The sequence below is a fragment of the Corvus cornix genome, chromosome 3 (genome assembly GCF_000738735.6).
Source record: "Corvus cornix cornix isolate S_Up_H32 chromosome 3, ASM73873v5, whole genome shotgun sequence".
NCBI lineage: Eukaryota > Metazoa > Chordata > Aves > Passeriformes > Corvidae > Corvus > Corvus cornix.
The window spans coordinates 82700242-82717958 of NC_047056.1; the positions used below are offsets into that span (position 1 = coordinate 82700242).

General features: G+C 39.4%; 1 protein-coding gene across 1 annotated transcript in view; it reads right to left on the reverse strand.

Moving 5' to 3' along the window:
• MEI4 (meiotic double-stranded break formation protein 4) overlaps positions 1-10148 on the reverse strand; it is a 94670-nt gene extending 84522 nt beyond the window's left edge. The window contains exons 1-4 of the mRNA XM_039568607.1: positions 10066-10148; positions 4813-4865; positions 2884-2916; positions 1171-1440 (exon numbers count right to left, since the gene is read on the reverse strand). Coding sequence (XP_039424541.1) covers positions 1171-1440; positions 2884-2916; positions 4813-4865; positions 10066-10148 — 439 coding nt within the window. The remainder of the gene's footprint in view (positions 1-1170; positions 1441-2883; positions 2917-4812; positions 4866-10065) is intronic.
• Positions 10149-17717: the final 7569 nt, after the last annotated feature.

Below are 17717 nucleotides of genomic sequence, written 5' to 3' on the forward strand. Positions count from 1 at the left end.
GACCCAAACTGGCCAAAGGAATACTGGGATAGTGGGGGGATGATCTCTGTTCAGAAATGGGCTGGGCATTGGTCAACAGGAGGTGAGCAATGATGTTCATCACTTGTTTCTCTTGGGTTCTGTTACTGTCTCTCCCTTTCGTTATAACAATTCCTCCTATTAATCATACTATCTGCATACTTAGTATCACTATTATAATATTTTATTTCAATTATTAGATTGTTCTTATCTCAACTCATTAGGTTTACCTTTTTTTTATGACTATCCCCACTGGGGTGGGGGAACTGAACAAAAGGCTGTGTGGTACTTAGTTGCCAGCTGGGGTTAAACGCCATCCCTAGAACTGCTCAAGACCAGGCTGGATGGGATTTTTAGCAACTTGGTCTAGTAGAAGGTGTCCCTGCCCACGGCAGGAGGGTTGGAACTAGACGATTTTTAAGGAACTAGAACTCCAGGCATTTCTGTGATAAGACAAAATTAATCATTACTTTCTTCCATCAGTCAATGGGAGAAATGCAAGTGACTAAGCCCTATGATTTCTGTATTCCTAAGGTCAGAGTCATCAGAAACTATCATTTCCATTCACTGACATTAGAAATAATCAGCTAAAAATATTGGTAACTTTGATAATTCTTTTGTATTCTGTTATATCTGCATATTCATGTAATCTTTTTTTAACAGGCAGAGCATTAACAACATTAATTGAATCCCAGAATTCATCCAACAAAACTTCACAACAATAGTGTGAATTAGGTGAAATGCACAGGAAAAAAACTTCACATTTGTAATATATAAAAATAGAGACAAGTAATTCATAGCTGATATTCTTCATCATTAATGACCAAAGCAGTGCAACTTTCACGGGAAGGCTCCCATTTCCTTCCAAATAAACTCAACTTTTCCTCAGGAAACCACTCTTGGATCACGTAAGGCCTGCCGCACGGAGGCGCGGCAGGTGTCCCAGGAGAACCAGGGGGCTGTTCCGGGAGAACCAGGAGAAGCAGGGGGCTGTCTGACGCAGCCCCCATACCGCACCCCTGGGCACAGGGCTTGCACATGGGGGATATCCCCAAAGGCCACTGACACCGCGGGGTCGGAGCCCTCTCCCAACCTCCCTCCCAGCCTCCCCGGGCCTCCGGGAAGCCCTGACGGCCTCGGGCTCCCACCCACCTGCAGCAGCGTCCGCGCCGCGGGGGCCCGCGCCCCGGGTCCATGGCCTGGGGCCGGGCCGGGATCTCTCCCCGCTGGGGTCAGGCACAGCCCCGGCCCCGCGGCGCGGTGCTGGGAGCTCCTGGGTGCGGGCCCTCCGCGTCCCACTCGCGTTTATGTCGGCCGAACACGGGTGCTCCCTGGGGAGTTGGCAGAGTCCGCGCACTCGCGGCCTCGCCTCCCGCTCCGGGGCTGGAATGAGAGGGAAGGCCAGCTTTTTGCAAAGGCCGCCTCAGTCGGGAAGGTGCAGGAAGGGGGAGGCCATGGAATTCCGCAGGAGACATCTGAAGGCCCCTGGTGCTTCCGCCAGGGAAGGAAGGGAGCGGAGCTGTGGGCAGGCTTTTAGCGAGCCTGCCGTGCCTGTCCCAGCCCTGGACTCCGGCCGCACGCTGGGCCTGCCGAGGGTCCAGGTGGCAGAGCTCACCTTCACCTGGGACGACCCCCCACGCTTTTACACTTCTTACTGCTATAAATTGCATGAGGGCCTCTCAAAGTGTTTTGCTGATTAACTCAGGTCTCTTTAAACTTTTTTTTACCTAAGATACAGCCCCATACTAGCCACTGTGCAGAAAATTAACTCTATCCCAGCCAAAATCAGCACAGTATCTTAAGAGGAAATGGGATAATGAAACTTCAGAACAGTATTTTTTTAAATACTGCATTGGAAATAGAAGCTGCCTTTTAGTGGAAACACTGTGAGCCAAGCTCACCAGTTAAGAAATTACCTTTCTATGAAAAATTACACAAACTGTGCTGAAAAGGCTGTGTTAAGGCTTGTTGGTCAGAAATGGTGTCTATAGAGGCATAGAATCACAGAATCATTTTGGTGGAAAAGACTCTTAGGATCATCGATTCCAACCATTAACTGAGTACTTCCAAGTCCACCACTCAACCATGTCACTCAGTGCCACATCTACACTTCTTTTAAATACTTCCTGGGATGGTGACTCCACCACTTCCCCAGGCAGCCTGTTCTAATGCTTGACAGCCCAAAGAAATTTTTATTAATACTCGGTTGAGGAGGCTGAGGTGGAGGACAGGAGAAGAGATAAGAAATGAGTAATGAAGTCAGATGCATTAGGTGCAGTTAGGCTTATCACAATACATCAAGTTTTTAAGTGGGGGGGGGGGGGGCAATCTTTCTGAACACAGAAGTATTCAGATGTGACAAACAATACATACTTTTAAAACCCTCATCCCCATTTCTTGGCTAATCTAAGCAGCACTGTTTTTATCATGTTCTTTTCTTCAAAAAACTATTTTTCATCAGTACACATAGTGAAAAACTTCTGAGCTAATACACACTTTCTTTTTTTTTTATTTTGAAAAATTTACCTTCCCAACTATGGAGAACTGTTAACACTGGAACTTTTCATTTTAGACTTCAAATGATAAAAACAAATTAGACAGAATAAGTTAGAGAGCATTTTCATTCTGACAGCACTACTTATTTCTCAGTGAAACCCAGGGGGGAAAAAATAGCTAAACATTCTCCAGTCTTCTATTGCAGTGACATATCAGCAGCTACACTTTATAATTTTCTGTGTATCTTTTGTGCATATAAGTGATGCAGATGCTTTGCAAACTGGACACTCATTATGTAGACTGGAACGTCCATATTTTCATATCTTCTCAACTGAGACAGAAAAAATTCAGAGACATCAGTGCTTTTACCTGCAAACCTGTCATCTGTATAGAGAGCTGAATCTAAAAAGCAGAATTAGGCAGGGACAACATTACTACTCTTCTAAAAAAGAAAGTGGCTTTGCTTTTTCTGAGAGTACCAGTTCTGCTTGCAATTGGAGGCTTATTGAGAGACACCTAAAAATCCTGAGGCCTTCTACCACTAGGCAGCTGCCTGCAGGGATGTTTTTCACTTTATTGTTTTGCACTTGAACTACATTAAAAAAAAAGAAGAGCTGTATAAATTCAGTTTTAGATGAGCAGCTCCTTTTTTTTTTTTTTAATTTGGAGCTAGCAGTAGTTAGAAGAAATTTTTCTTGAGTTTGCAAAGTAACTGTGCACAGCTTTCAGAATACCAGCCAAGATACAACTTAGTACATTTTTTAGTTTTGCTTTTAAAGTAAGTTGAAGCATCCCAATATTTTCAAGGTGAAAAAAATCAGGTGTACTGCCACCATTAACAGAGCATCTCTAATGAGTTTTTTATTCATCTGAAAGCAGCAAAATCTGGACACAATCAACTGCAGAATCGCTGAGATGTGTGTTCCTGTTCTATTGAAGAAAAATTTTCCAAAATAATGTATAGAATTTGCATTAACTTTATTCAGTGAGTATTCCCAGTGATTAGATAGAATCATAGAATCATTAAGGCTGGAAAAGAGTTTCAAGATCATCACGTCCAGTCTTTGATCAGTGCCCTGTTAATTAGACCATGGCACTGAGTGCCACATCCAGTTATTTTTTTGAACACCTCCAGGGATGGTGCTTCTGCCACCTCCGTTGGCTGCCCATTCCAATGTCTGACCACCTTTTCAGTGCAGAATTTCTTTGTGACGTCCAAGCAACATAATCTAACATTCCTTTTTTCATAAATGAGCAATGTGTATGTGCACATGTATTGGTGCACGGTGCAAATTCATGTTATATCCAATAAATAAAAAATAAGCTATCCAAACATGGGATGATAAGCACTGTATGTAATCTCAAGTCAGACAACAGTGAAATGAAGTTTCAGTTTGAAATAAGCAGTCTGTAGTTTGTGAAGGAAGCTGATTCTACTAGTTGCACAGAAATTCCTTTGATCTTTTTATGAATATGTCTTTTGATCTCAAGAACAGTCAAAAGATATCTTTGTGGCAAAAGGTCATACAAAATAATTAGCTGCTTTTGTTAATAATTAAAAGCAGTGAGGTGTTTAATCACATTAGAGGTCATGAGTTCTCAGTATTTAACCAATCCACATGCTGAATAATTTTAAACAACTGAGTGGTCAACTAAGAATAAACCCAAAAAACACAGTCTTCAATCAGTTGTTACAAGTAAATGGATTATACTACTGTCAAACAGGCATGCCCTGCTCTTACCGGATGGTTACAGTATCTACAACAGTTTGAGAATGAAAGAATATATTTTCATTTGGTGAACTACGGTCTGTCAGAATTTATAAGACATCTTTATATTTTAATGCATGTCTATTTACCTGAGAACTGGAAGTGTCTGAAAACACATACGAAACACGCTGTCTCAACTATCATAGCTGCAATTTGGTTTAGCTGATGTGGGGCAAGAGGTACACTGTTCTGAGAAAAGCATGTGAAAATCATGAGCAGAAGCATCATAATCTTATCATTTGAGCCTTTTTTTCATGGGTTACAGTGCTATATTTACTTTAAAAAAATTATTAAAATTTTGAATTAAAATATGGCATAATAATTCTTCATTACTCAGCATCAAGCTGTTTTCAAAACAGATTATAATGTGTTCATGATGGCTCTATTTTGTATGTAATTCTGATGGAACCAATATGGCTCAAGCAGTCCCTTTGAGCATAATCTGCAATTCTAAACAAGTCATCTGATTCAGGATGTTCAGTGAGTTATGCAATGACATCTTTTTTTCTGTTCAGAAACAAAGCATTACCATCAGGAAAAAAAGGATCACGTTTCAGCGTCTGATGCAAGGAAAACCTTGTTCTATAAAAGCAATATAAAAAGTTAGACATGATATGAGGAGAACAGGGAAACTAAAAAACTTGCTACTGTTTATAGGCATTGTACCATCAATTATGAAGTGATACTTTACAGTGCTTTGTCATCAGTTACATAAAATTACTGACAACGGATTCCATTCCTTTCCATACAGTATATACTAAGGAAAGATCAAACCTTTCCCTCAAAGAATTTCAGAGTCTGGAAATCAATACTGAAAGATTCTCATGCCTCTAGGTAAGAAAAACAGTAAAAGCATGTTAGCAAGTAATCAGAATAATACTTAAAAATTAATGTGACAATATAGCAGATAATTTCCACATTTCATCATTTATCTGAGAGTAACAAAACAGTGTTGCAAGACTTTCCTTGTATGCTGCAACAGATATCTGAGAAGAAAGAAGAATTAAAGTAAAAACATATAAAGAGCTTTCATTTAATTTACTACTTTTTTTTTGTAATTCCACAAGATTTTCTTCATGAAGTTTATAAAAAGGCAGAGAGGTAAACAGGTAATTGCTATGATATAGCTGTCCTAGAGTATAAAAATTTAGGTTACACTTCTCTACACAGAACTTTAACCAAAGAACATGTGAGCAGTCCTCGCTAACTACCTCATAATAGAGAAAATTGAGTGCATTAAAATATCCACATTATTGTGATTGAATCCTGAGGAATTTTGATTAACATTCCTCTGTGCAAGCATGAGGGGTCAGCTGAATCATGGATTACAATGTCCATTTCCTTCTATTGACTCAGCTGGGTCAGGCATAAGTTTCAATGAAAGGAGTTTCATTTCTTGGAACATACTGACTTCACTCACTAGAAAGGCCAGGTGCCCACTTGAGATGCAGTGGTTGTGCTATTTCTTCTAGCACCTCGCCTGTCTAACCAGCTCAGAGCTTAAAGGATACAGAGTAAATTCTTTCTTCTTGAGGTAGTTTGCACTTTGTTTCCCAAAGAAGCATTGCACACACCAATCACAGTGATGGTCTGGAAGAGTTTTGTCTCAATTTCTTTTGCCAAAAATGCTCTGCTTTGGGTGAAATTAAATAGTGTTTAGGCTACAGGGAGCTTTAATATGGTGGAAGAGTAATTACCAGGCAGGAATACAAGGGCTCTTGTTTTGATTCCCTGGTCCAAATAATATGTATTTTTCTTTAGAGGCAACTGAAGTTTGCCGTATTTTCAGATAAGAAACCAAATTACCTTCATGTGAGGGGTTATATATGATACCACATGACGTGGTTTAGTGTTGGACTTGGCCATGTTGAATGAATGGTTGGACTCAATGATCGTAGAGGTCTTTTCCAGTGATTCCTAATGATTCTGTGATCCTGTGCTGTCTCAGCCAAAGAGTCATTCATTTGGTGGAAGAGCTGTAATAGCTGTGTTGTCTTGGTGATTGTCTTACCTGAAGTGGAACATAGGACTGACTAGACACCCTCTAGAAGTTCCTTCAAACCAAACCAAACCAAACCAAACCAAACCAAACCAAACCAAACCAAACCACAGTATTCTGCTCTGACATTCTCCCTGACCACCTGAAGATTGACTGTAACCTGGTGAAGTGGGCTGCAGGGTGAGAGAGGTGGGCTTTAAGTGACACAGAAGTGAAAGGAGTATGAGTGTGCCAGCCCTCTGACTACTGAGTTATTGGACATAAACTGGTTAGAGTAGCTATTATCTGTATTTTGTAAAAATTTTAGTATTCCATATATAAAATCACAGGAGAGTTTTTGGAGGTTGTTAGCTATGTGTGCACATACATGCTCTGATCTACACTGGAGGAAATAACATGTGGTCTGGCAGTCTTACACACAAGTAAGACATTTGATTCAAGCAAGAATCTCCCCCATGGCACCTGCCTTTGCCAGTTTCATTCCTCTGAGGATCCTTGGCAGTGGTGCTGAGAAGTCTCCTACTGAAAAGGATCCATGATATTTGCACTGCATGGCAACATGGAAGCTGTTTTGTGGACCTCTGCTATATTGTGGCACTATCATGGTCATGCACATGGCTGGCTGCACATGTTAGTAGTGTGTAATAAATCTATTCTTGTAGGCTGTGCTGTCCAGTTTAGTCTTCAGAGTTATGCTAATGTCTCTCCTCAAAACTACCATACTGTACCGCTCTTGTAGGTGAGGAGAGGGACTGCTGTCTGCTCAGCCATGTAAATTGTCACCATTTCATTCACTTAAAAGGAGTTTTGTCAGTTTGTTCTAATTGTAAATATGTCCCACTGAATTTAACAAGCTTAAACCATTATTAATTCATTTTTTCTGGTGTGAAATGTAGACTTCATGTTAATATTAAAAATGTAGATTCTTGAAGCCCAGAATTCCTTGTATCTGGCAACTATGTAAAGAAGATTGGAGAAGAAAAAAACACTCAGAAAAACTTCAGTGTTTTAGACTAGTAAAATGAATTTCTAATGCAAATGCTGTAGAAATAGAATAGGTCATTTATAGAGGTATACATATGCAAATATATATATGCATAGATATACATGCTTTTAGACAGATGGATAGATAGGAACACAAATTACAAGGTGACCACGTTGTGCTAAAGAGGCAGAGAAAGTAATTTTTATTTATCTGGTGAATATGTTTCAACTATAACAAGCGGCTTCCAAAGATAAAACTTTGTTTCCTTTACATGAAACTCTCCTTCACTCAGAAAAACCCTTTACAGCTGATGGGTTGTAGATAATTCTAACAGACAGAGGTAGCTGTAATCAATATTGTAGCTGCTTCAAAACTCTTAACCTGGGCTTCCTGTGGCTCCAGGCACTCATCAGGGAAGGGCTGTGGACTGACATAAATCCTTTCTCCCAGCAGCTGGGCTGTTGCTTCAGAGAAGAGCATCTGCTGCAGCATGAGAGGGTCACATTACCATGGTTTCTGTGCCTGATATAAAACGGTGGTGATATACAAATGTGAGCACCAGCAGGTACAAATGAAGATGCCATTTAAAAGTTGCATGATGTGGCTCAAATGATACAATTTAAAATTCAAATCAGTCTGTACAAGTTACGTCCTGATGCAGCTGTCCAGAAAGCTGAAAGTCCGTATGTGGGACTCAGGTTGCACATTAGAACTGGAAAGATTGGGCTGTGCATATTTTAAGGGGAGAAAATTGCATGTGCCCATAAGTTGCTACAAATATCAATTCCATAGGAGGTTTTAAGAGGTAATCACCCATCTGCCAAAATATCCATGTTATCTTTAATCACGTTTCTGCTGAATGAGTAGAGAACATTAAAAAAAAAAAGCTTAAAAAACCCCCAAAACAACGCCCCCCCAAAAAAAAAACCTCCAAAAAACAAAACCAGAATGAAATCAGGATTGCCAAACCCTGTAATTATGAAGAAAACAAGTGATTAAAAGGAATTGGCTATAATGAAACCTATATTTTATTATGTGTGTAATTTTGGGACTAGACATAGTTGTTATGACTTGCAACAACACTAAAACCCCTATTAAAGGGAAGGACACTTCATTTAAATCTGTGGAAACTACTGTATAAGTATAGATCATAAAATGAACTAAATTCACTTCTAACTAAATTTTGTTTAGTTTAGTTCTAACTAAATTCTAGACTTTTGTTGAAATAATTCACTGTTTGATCTTTCAGTTATGTTATGTAAAATAAATGCACAGTTCTTCATTTCAACTGTGACATTCATTTGCTCTCTCCTGTAAGCTTGATTGACTATATAACTTCATGTCTCAAGGATTTAGGAAACAATGAAAGAAAGAACAGCAAATCAGCAGAGTGAAATTCTTATGTAGGTTACTTGGATAGTTCATGTCTGAGAATAAAGAAATATGAGTTCTGTGGGGTATATGTGATGGTTGATATATATGCTTTATATATTATTTCCTTAAGGTCTGTAAGAAAATTAAATTGAAGTTTAATCAGAAGTGTTGCTCTGCACTGATCTGTGAGAACCTAAGGTGAAACTGGATGAAGAAATGTGTTTATGGAGATGATCCTCTTGCATTCCCATGCACCTTGAATTTGGAGAGAAGCTGTTTTCCAATAGCTTTCATAATTTTTATTTCTTCTTCAACTCTAATATTTTATTTATGCTTTATTCCCATATCCTACACACAGATAAGTGCATGAATACATTGAGAGCCATGCACATATGAATATAATTCTCTCAAGAGAAAATGTGGCTGTCAATAAATATGCAATGTGGCACATTAGTGACCAGGGCAGGCAGTTCTAAGATGCATGACTTGATTATTTCAAAACCAGATTTCTTCAAACATGCCAAAGGCAGGTATATGTCAAGATAAAAGCGACATGAATTGGAGTGTAAAAGGGCAACCTAAACATTATTCAAAGTATTCAGAAATCTGTTGGCTTATATTCCATTCCTCAGAATCAGCCAGACTGGATTTTTACTACACTTTGATAAAAATTTAGAGTTGAGTAGTGAACAAACATGAGCCATATTGGCACAATAGATCATGTTCCTAAACCTCTAAATGCCATAATAGAAATTAAATACCTTCTCAAGCAGAATTGTGGCCATTGCAAGTGAGGTTCTATAAAAAAAGTAAAAAATATGTTTTCCCCTTTGTTTCCTCATTTGAAATATTCATTTATGTAGCCCTCAGAACACTGTTCCTTGCTATTAAATGTCTTAGACATTTAGATACTTCAGCTTTTAAATGCTTCAGACTGTCCAGAGTTTTTGAAGTACTGTCAAAATTAAAAGAAACATTTGCTGCCACTGGTGTTTCTTCATATGCTAAGAAACCCTCTCTTCCTCATAAGGAATTACTTCTACACTTGTTTTCAGGGCTAAGTTGTTCTGCTAATACTTGTTCTACAGTGTTCATGAACTTGTCCTTGCTACTTATATTTTATTTGTGGAAAACAGATCAGATAGACTGCCTGAATGCTCTGGGAGTTAGTTCAGTTTAAAGTCAATAGTGAGCCAAAGAGATGGTCCCAATGTCCCACTGATCATTCCTTAGACTGTCAATCAATACATTTCACCTGGGTCTCTCTAACTACTAAGTCAAGTAGCAAGTAACACCAAGGAGGGAATCATACAATTGTTGGAAAGATAATGAAAACCTCGGTGAGACCAAGGATCTATCTAGCCCAGTTTTGGCTCTCATATAGTGCAGTGGGAAAGGCTGTTAAAATGTTCTTTAGAGTTTACTTGCTGGCACGTACTTTCTCCATTTTGTGCTGTTTCAGCTTGCAGACACTGTTGAGCTCTTCATTACTGCCGTAAATGACCATCCTTCATTCCTGGTCAGTATTATTTTCCTGTAGAGAGTCCAGGTCTGGGGTCCTCAGCATAAGGAAGACATGGACCTATTGAAGCAATCCCGGGGGAGGCCACCAAGATGATTAGAGGGATGGAGCATTTCTCCTATGAGGAAAGGCTGAAATAATTTGGTTTATTCAGTCTGGAAAAAAGAACACTTTGAGGTGACCTAATTGCAGCCTTCCAGTACCTGAAGGGAGTCTACAAGAAAGACAGAGAGAGACTTTTTATAAGGGCTTGTGTTAATTGGACAAGGGGGAATGGTTTCAAACTAAAAGAGAGTAGGCTTAGATTAGATATTAGGAGGAAGTTCTTTACTGTGAGGGTGGTGAGGCACTGGAACAGGTTGCCCAGGCAAGTTGAAGATGCCCCATCAAAGTCAAGTTGGATGAGGCTCTGAGCGACCTGGTCTAGTGAGGGGTGGCCCAGCACATGGCAGGGGGTTGGAACTGGATGATCTTTAAGGTCCCTTCCAACTGAAACTATTTGATAATCTTATGATTCTATGATCCTTCTATTTTGCTTGTATCTCTTTGGTAAGAAAGTGCCATTGCTTCAATTTTATTGAACAGAGTGACACAGGAAATCAACCACAGAGTAAGGGAACTAAACTTCTGTCTCCAGTTTCTTTACTAGCACCCTACCTGTCCTGGGGTGACTTTATGATGTATATCCCCTATTGCTGCTCTATGCCCAGAAATTAATTTTGTGCCTTTCTGTGCCTTTAAACTGAGCCTGAGAGGGGGAAGGGAAAAAAAAACGAGCGAACTTTTCAAAACAGTTGTTCAAGGACACAGATATATACACTCCTCTGCTTTCTCCTGCTGCAGCAGCAAGAGCGGAGGAAGCACTCTTCTTGCTTTTCGAGCTCCTTTTCTCCATAGGGAGACGGAGAGCAGAACTTTGTTTTCCTGGGACTTTGGTTGTTCCCTTCTTCTCTTCTGAACTGTTTCAATATCAGAACACATTGGGAGAATTTTCCACCGAGGCCCCGGAGGTGGGCCCATGACCCAGCTCCGAGGAGGAGGAGAGAGACCACACCCACAGAAGGACTCTGAAATCTTCCCACGTTTCTCTCCACAGCGAGAGGTTTTATTATTTAGCATTATTATCCTTTTCCTGTGTGTTTGTTAAATAAATAGCTTTATATCTCTTTCACTTTTGTCTGAGGAAAATTTCTTTTTCCTTAACCTGGTGGGGGAGGGGTGGTTGTAACCTGGCTTTTATCAGAGGCTATTTTCCTCCAAATTTGTCCAAACCGGCACACTACCTAATAAGGTGAGTTAACCTATTTGACCCATGTGATTAAGAAAAATACTAATTAGCAACTAACTTGGACTGAAGTTTTGCCAGTTTTTTTTAACCTAGATGCTTTCATAGATGTTCATTTGGTTAGCCTTCTTCAGTGTGTTAATATTTGTTTCCAAGATCATCCACTAGGTTTTCTTGTCTGTTATGTTCAAAGCAAAAATGCAGTTTATACGCATAGTCTTTGCTAAAATAAGTAATATTTTTAAACCATATCTCCTTCCAAGTGTTACTTACCATACTCAAGATGATTTCAGCTAATTATCCACAGGAAATAGGTCACCTGATAGCCATTGGACACTCCATTAGCAGAAAATACCAAACCCTTTTAAATTTAGACAGTAAGAAAGACTGTAAGAGGAAGAAACTGTCTTCAATAAAGCAAAAGGGAGGAGTTCAATAAAGCTGATAGAGAACTTGAAGGAACAAAGAATTTGGAGACATCAAAGAGAAGTTGGTTTTCATTAATTTGCCTTTTTCAGAAGTGGCTTCTTTCCATTTTTATTACCCTCAAAGCTTATCAACTAAATTTTACAGAGCCTTACTTCACTTTTTTGCTGGAGGACTTATTTTGATGGGTTGGAATTATGCAATGGTTTTTTTTCTCCATCTTTGGTGAAATGACAGCTGTAAATCAGGCTGCAGCCATACACAACATCAGAATTTATATTTTCCAAAGATATATACTTATGCATCAGAGATGTTAATTCAGTTTTGAAAAACTGGGTGCTTAGCTAAATTGATTATAAATTAAATAGAGTAGGTTTTGACATGTGTCCAAACCACTCCTCCTCAAACCTAAATTCTTTGCATGTTTCCAGGAGAGAGTATTTATATTTTTCTAACAGAACTCACAAATAAAGATACTACACCATTTGTAACTGAAAGAGTTGCTGGTGAGTACTGTGTCAAATGTCATCCCATACTGATTTTCTATGCTTAAATTACAGTTGCATGACTTAAATGCAGTAAGCTTGCACCGGAAGACTAAGAAAGCCCCTGTGAAATATCTAAGTAGCTCACAGAAACCTTGCAAAATCCTGTCAAATATGAGAAACTCTAAAAAAATCATTCTGTTTTCTCTGAAGGAATTAAAGGATGACATAAATTTCCTTGAAAATAAAACTTTATAATTCAAAAACTGACAGGTCCTCCACTATAAAATCATAAATGCCACTCAAATTGGACTTTTATAAGGGCTTAGACAGTGAAATTTCAAAGCAAATCCTTTAAAGGAATTATTGAGTTATTAATATCAGAAAATCATGAACATTGGATTGGTAGGTGACTAAAACAGTTCAAACTAAAATGAACAAATGATAAAGCATGGATTTGTATTTTCAATTTAAAACAAAGAAATAATAAGATCATAAAATAATTTTGAGTTTCCACAAAACCTACAGGGTAAATCTGTGCATTGGAAAATTTCCCATCCTCTTCATTATTTTTCCCTAGTTTGATTTTTGATTTCTAGGATCATTTAGAAGCTAAAGTTTCTTGCATGATGATTAGCACATTGAACAGTCTGCTAACTATTTCAAAGAGAGAAAAAAAAGTAAGCAGTCATGCTTGGTAGTGAGTTCTCTAATCTCCTAGTTAAAAATGCTACCAAAAATAGTGTTACAAAAATTATAAGGGTAAATGCACCTTTGATTCTCAAAGATGCTAAAAATATTTGATAGTTTTGATGGTTGACTTGGGCTGGGTGCCAAGTGCCTTCTAAACCATCCTATTTCTTCCCTCCTTGGCAGGATGCAAGTGGAGAAAATAAGAAGCAGAAAAAGTCATGATTGAAGGTAAAGGCAGTTTAATAAAGCAAAAGCAAAGGATGTACATGGAAGCAAAGGAAAATCAAAATATTTCTTCTGTACTTCCCATCAGTAGGTGATATCCAGCCACTTCACAGGTAGGGCTTTAGTATGAATAGCAGTTGCTTGGGAAGACACATGCTGTACTGATGGACTCCCCTCCTTACCCTTCTCTCAGCCTTTATTGCTGAGCCCATGTCCTATGGTATGGATATCCCTTTCGTTACTTTGAGTCAGCTGTCCTGGGTATGTCCCCTTCCAAGATCTTGCCTACCCCCAGTCTACTGGGTGCAGCAGCGGGAGTTTTGGAGGGACAGCACTGGTGCTGTGTTATCAGCTCCTTTCTAGATACCCCTACAACACACAGCACTATGAGGGCTGCAATGGGGAAAATGAACCTTGTCTCAGACACACCCAATATGGCAGCATCTCATTTTAAATCATGGTTTTTAATCTGTTGAAACAGGTCTCTGTCTTCTGATATCTGACATTAAAATAAACCTCCAAAGCCTCATAAAGAAATGTCTTCTTGTTTAAATAGTTACTAATAGTGACTGAAATTAACACCAAGACTCTGAAACTGGATAGAAGTAACTGTAGAAACGTCTATGGAAACTGGAAACAAGAATTGTTACAGTTCCTTTTATTGTTTTCCTTGATGCAAGTCTCTGCACAATATGTTTAAGTGCAAAAACATGCTACTCGGGTACAATTGAACTGATTAAAAAATAGTGATACACATTTGCAAGATCAAAGCAAGTGTCCTTTCTTTCCAAAAATAAATATACTGCTGCAAAGACTTAAACATAAACAGCCAGTTGGATGAAAACCAGCTGAACCAGCCTTTTTGATACCATTTTCTGGGAGGGTGATTTTCGGTCACTTCAGTTATGGGTCAGTGAACAAAGAGGAAGTAACTTACTGGTTGATCATTATCTGCCATGGTCATTACTTGTTTGAGCCAGTCTCACAGAGACTGAAATGTAATCCTGAAGGAGCGCAGTTGACACGGTGGTTTTGACTTCATTTCAGTCATTGAAATATAACACTGTGAAAGGTACCCAGATTTTCTAAAGACTGAGATAATGTGTCCCCTTAGGTAAATGTTTTGGAGATCAAGGAGTTGCTTGTATTATCAGGAGATGAGCAAAATAGACTCTTTTTTCAAGAAAGATTTCTCATTGGTTTGATTCAGCTCATTTCACATATACCTTAAAGTAGTGGGCCTTTGGGTTAGCGCCCAGGAAACGTATGTTTCCTTCTGAGGTCAACAGAGAACCTGCTGCTTTCAGGCTCTTAGCTGGAATCTGTCAGGCTTCTGTGTAATTGCTGGGCCAGGCAAACAGACAACTGAGTAGACAAGTGCACACTGTGTGTGCAAGTTGTTTCATGCAGTTTTGCACATACAGGAAGTCTGAAACATCAGGCATCGAGGTTTAGACCCAGAAGTGTTGGCAGATGGAGGACAAGGTGTAGGTCTCCTCAGTTACTAACAGAATCACAGAATATGCTGAGTTGGAAGGGAGCCACAAGAATCATCAAAGTTCAACTCCTGGCCCTGCACAGCACCATCCCCAAGAGTCAGACCATCTGACTGAGAGTATTGTCCAAACACTTGAACTTTGTCAGGCTGATGCTGTGACCACTGCCCTGGAAAGCCTTTTCCAGTGCTCAGCCACCCTCTGGGTGAAGAACCTTTTACTAAAATCCAGCCTAAACCTCCCCTGACACAGCTTTGGACCATTCCCTCAGGTCCTATCACTGGTCACCACAGAGGAGAGATCAGTGTCTGTCCCTCCTCTTCCCCTCATGAGGAAGTTGTAACTGCAGTGAGGTCTCCCCTCAGTCTCCTCCAGGCTGAACAGACCAAGTGCCCTCAGTTGTTCCTCATTCATCTTCCCCTCAAGGCCCTTCACCATCCTCATGGCCCTCCTCCTTTGGACACTTTCTAATAGTTTCATGTCTTTCTCACTTTGTGGTGCCCAAAACTTCACAAAGGACTGGAGGTGAGGCCACCCCAGTGCAGAGCAGAGTGGGACAATCCTCTCCCTTGCCAGGTTGGTGATGCTGTGCTTGCATTAATAAAAGTGAGCTATTACTAGCCATCTCAATTAAATCCCCCTTAAAAAAATTCCTTGCAAAATGTTTATGATAAGTAAAGATCAGCCAGGAATCTCCTGTGAAATTAAGAGAAGGGGAGAAGGAACACAGAAATTTGAAAAGTAATATGAAAATGGGGATGTTTTTACTGATATTTTGGAGGCAAGCCAAACTACTCATTTGGATTCCTACTTGCACAACTTATTTTGTCAGTGTTCTTTTTACATTGCGTAAGATAAGAGATTAATAGGAAAAATAAGGACACAGAAGAAAGTTTTAAAGTACTTAAGCTGACAATCCAAGTATCATAGATGTTGAGTCTGGCGGCAGTAAATCCCTCCTGCTGCAGTGGGCAAGTCTCTCTGCCTCCAAAGAGCTTTAGGAGAGCCATAGGATGCTTTGGATTCAGCAGGATCACTTTCATAGCTTTCTCTGACATAAGAGAACACTAATGTGCATTAAAAGTAACCTTTGTTGGTGGATTGGATTAATTTTACTAGTGACATAAACTGAATTTAGATGTACAAACTGTTTAAAAGTTGGAGGTAAGAGCTTCACAGGTAAACCCAGCAGGCTGAATTCTGGGGTTCCTGAAGTGCTAAAGATTCTGCCAGGTCTGGTTAGAGTTTTTTATAGGCTGTAGAACACAAACTCTGAAGAAAGTCCTCAAGATTTGATTCACTGTACCATTTAATATCCCACACCATTTTCTTTGGCACTGCATTCTTTATGAATGAAAGCTTTCAAATTGAAATCAAGTTTTCTGGAAATTGCCTTTCTGAGAGCAAACAAAAGAACCAATAAGGAGCTGTGCAAGAGCCTTTCGGGAAGTCTTTTAGGAGCTTGAAATTCTGCTTGAGAGTTTTGCCTTTGTTATTGAACTGATTGCTTCCTCCTTTGGTATCTCCTCCTCTGCCCTGCAAATGAAACATCCAGTCCTGTCTTTCTGGAGAGAGTTGATGGATGAAACAGTTTCATACTATGCACTGCTATCCAAGCTCTTTTTTATCCCAAATGGATTCTGCATATGGCTGATTTTCCCCATACAAAGTAAGAAGTAAACAGGGAGTGATAGATATTGGCTTTCCATCATCTGATCTGTCAGCTGCTGTACATTAGGAAGTTATCTATGCCTTTAATTGTGAGTAGGAGAGGGATTTAGAGCTTGCAGGAGCGTAATTGTTTCACAGTAAATCTACAGATAAGCTCCTTTTCCTCACTGCCCACACAGTTCCACTGGTTTAAGAATATTAAATTGTCCTTTTCCCTGCAAACACTGGTGCCTCAAGGAAGAACTATTATCCTGAAGTCTTTGTAGCTTAGACTGTAATGGGATGCTGATATTGCAAACCAATAACTAAAATGAGGAAATATTAAAATGAAGCATAAGGCTGCTTTTATTACTGCTGTTGTTCTTTACTGCATTCATTTTGAAACATATTTCTATTTCCTGTCTAATCCTAGTCTTAGAGTTAAAGGTTTTGGTAATTGACAAGTTTCTTTCTCATGTGATGTATTCCTGGAGACAAGGTGTAAGAATCTGGGGAGGGTAACAAAGAGGAAGGATTTCTACCTCTGACTGTTCCAGAGACTGTGAAATTTTCTTTTCAGTTTACTTCAGCAGATACAACTTGTTTTGATGTCTAATTCTCAAATTTCAGTGAATTGCTTATTCCTTATTATGAATGGGTTTGAATTCAAGTGAGCAAATATCTTATGAAAATCAGGTAAGTGGTCCTGTGATTAAATAAATATCTGCAGTCCCTCTGGGTTTGTCTTTGGGTTTTTTTTTATCTCCATCAATCTTGTCTTGTCTGTGCAGTGAGGATACAAGAATATGGGCCGATTGAGCAAAGACTACTTGTATAAATGAGATAATGAGCAGCCGCAGTTGCTTGTGTTCCCCAACCTGCCTAAGAAGAGAACTGATGTTGCTCATTGTTATTATTAATTAGACAAATGCACACGAGAAAAATGTCTCTGTTTATTCATCCTCCATTCACTGGCAGGAACTTGCACTACAATAATACTGCTCGTGGATGTATATGAAGTGATTTCTTATTGAGTATTAGTCTAATTACATTCTTTGAATCAGTGGGTGATGAAAGGAAATCATGATACAAAAAAAGGGAAACAAACACTGCTTGCACCAGCCCCAGGTAGGACATGCTGTTCCTGTCCTACCCCTCTAAAGAAGCAGAACAAGTTACTTCATGCTAACCTTGAAAATTTCATGGGACAAGAGTGACCAGGTCAGGGGACACAGAGATGTGGGTCTGCAGCTGGAACTGGAGCTTCTCTCCAGGGGGACTTTGTGCTCCATGG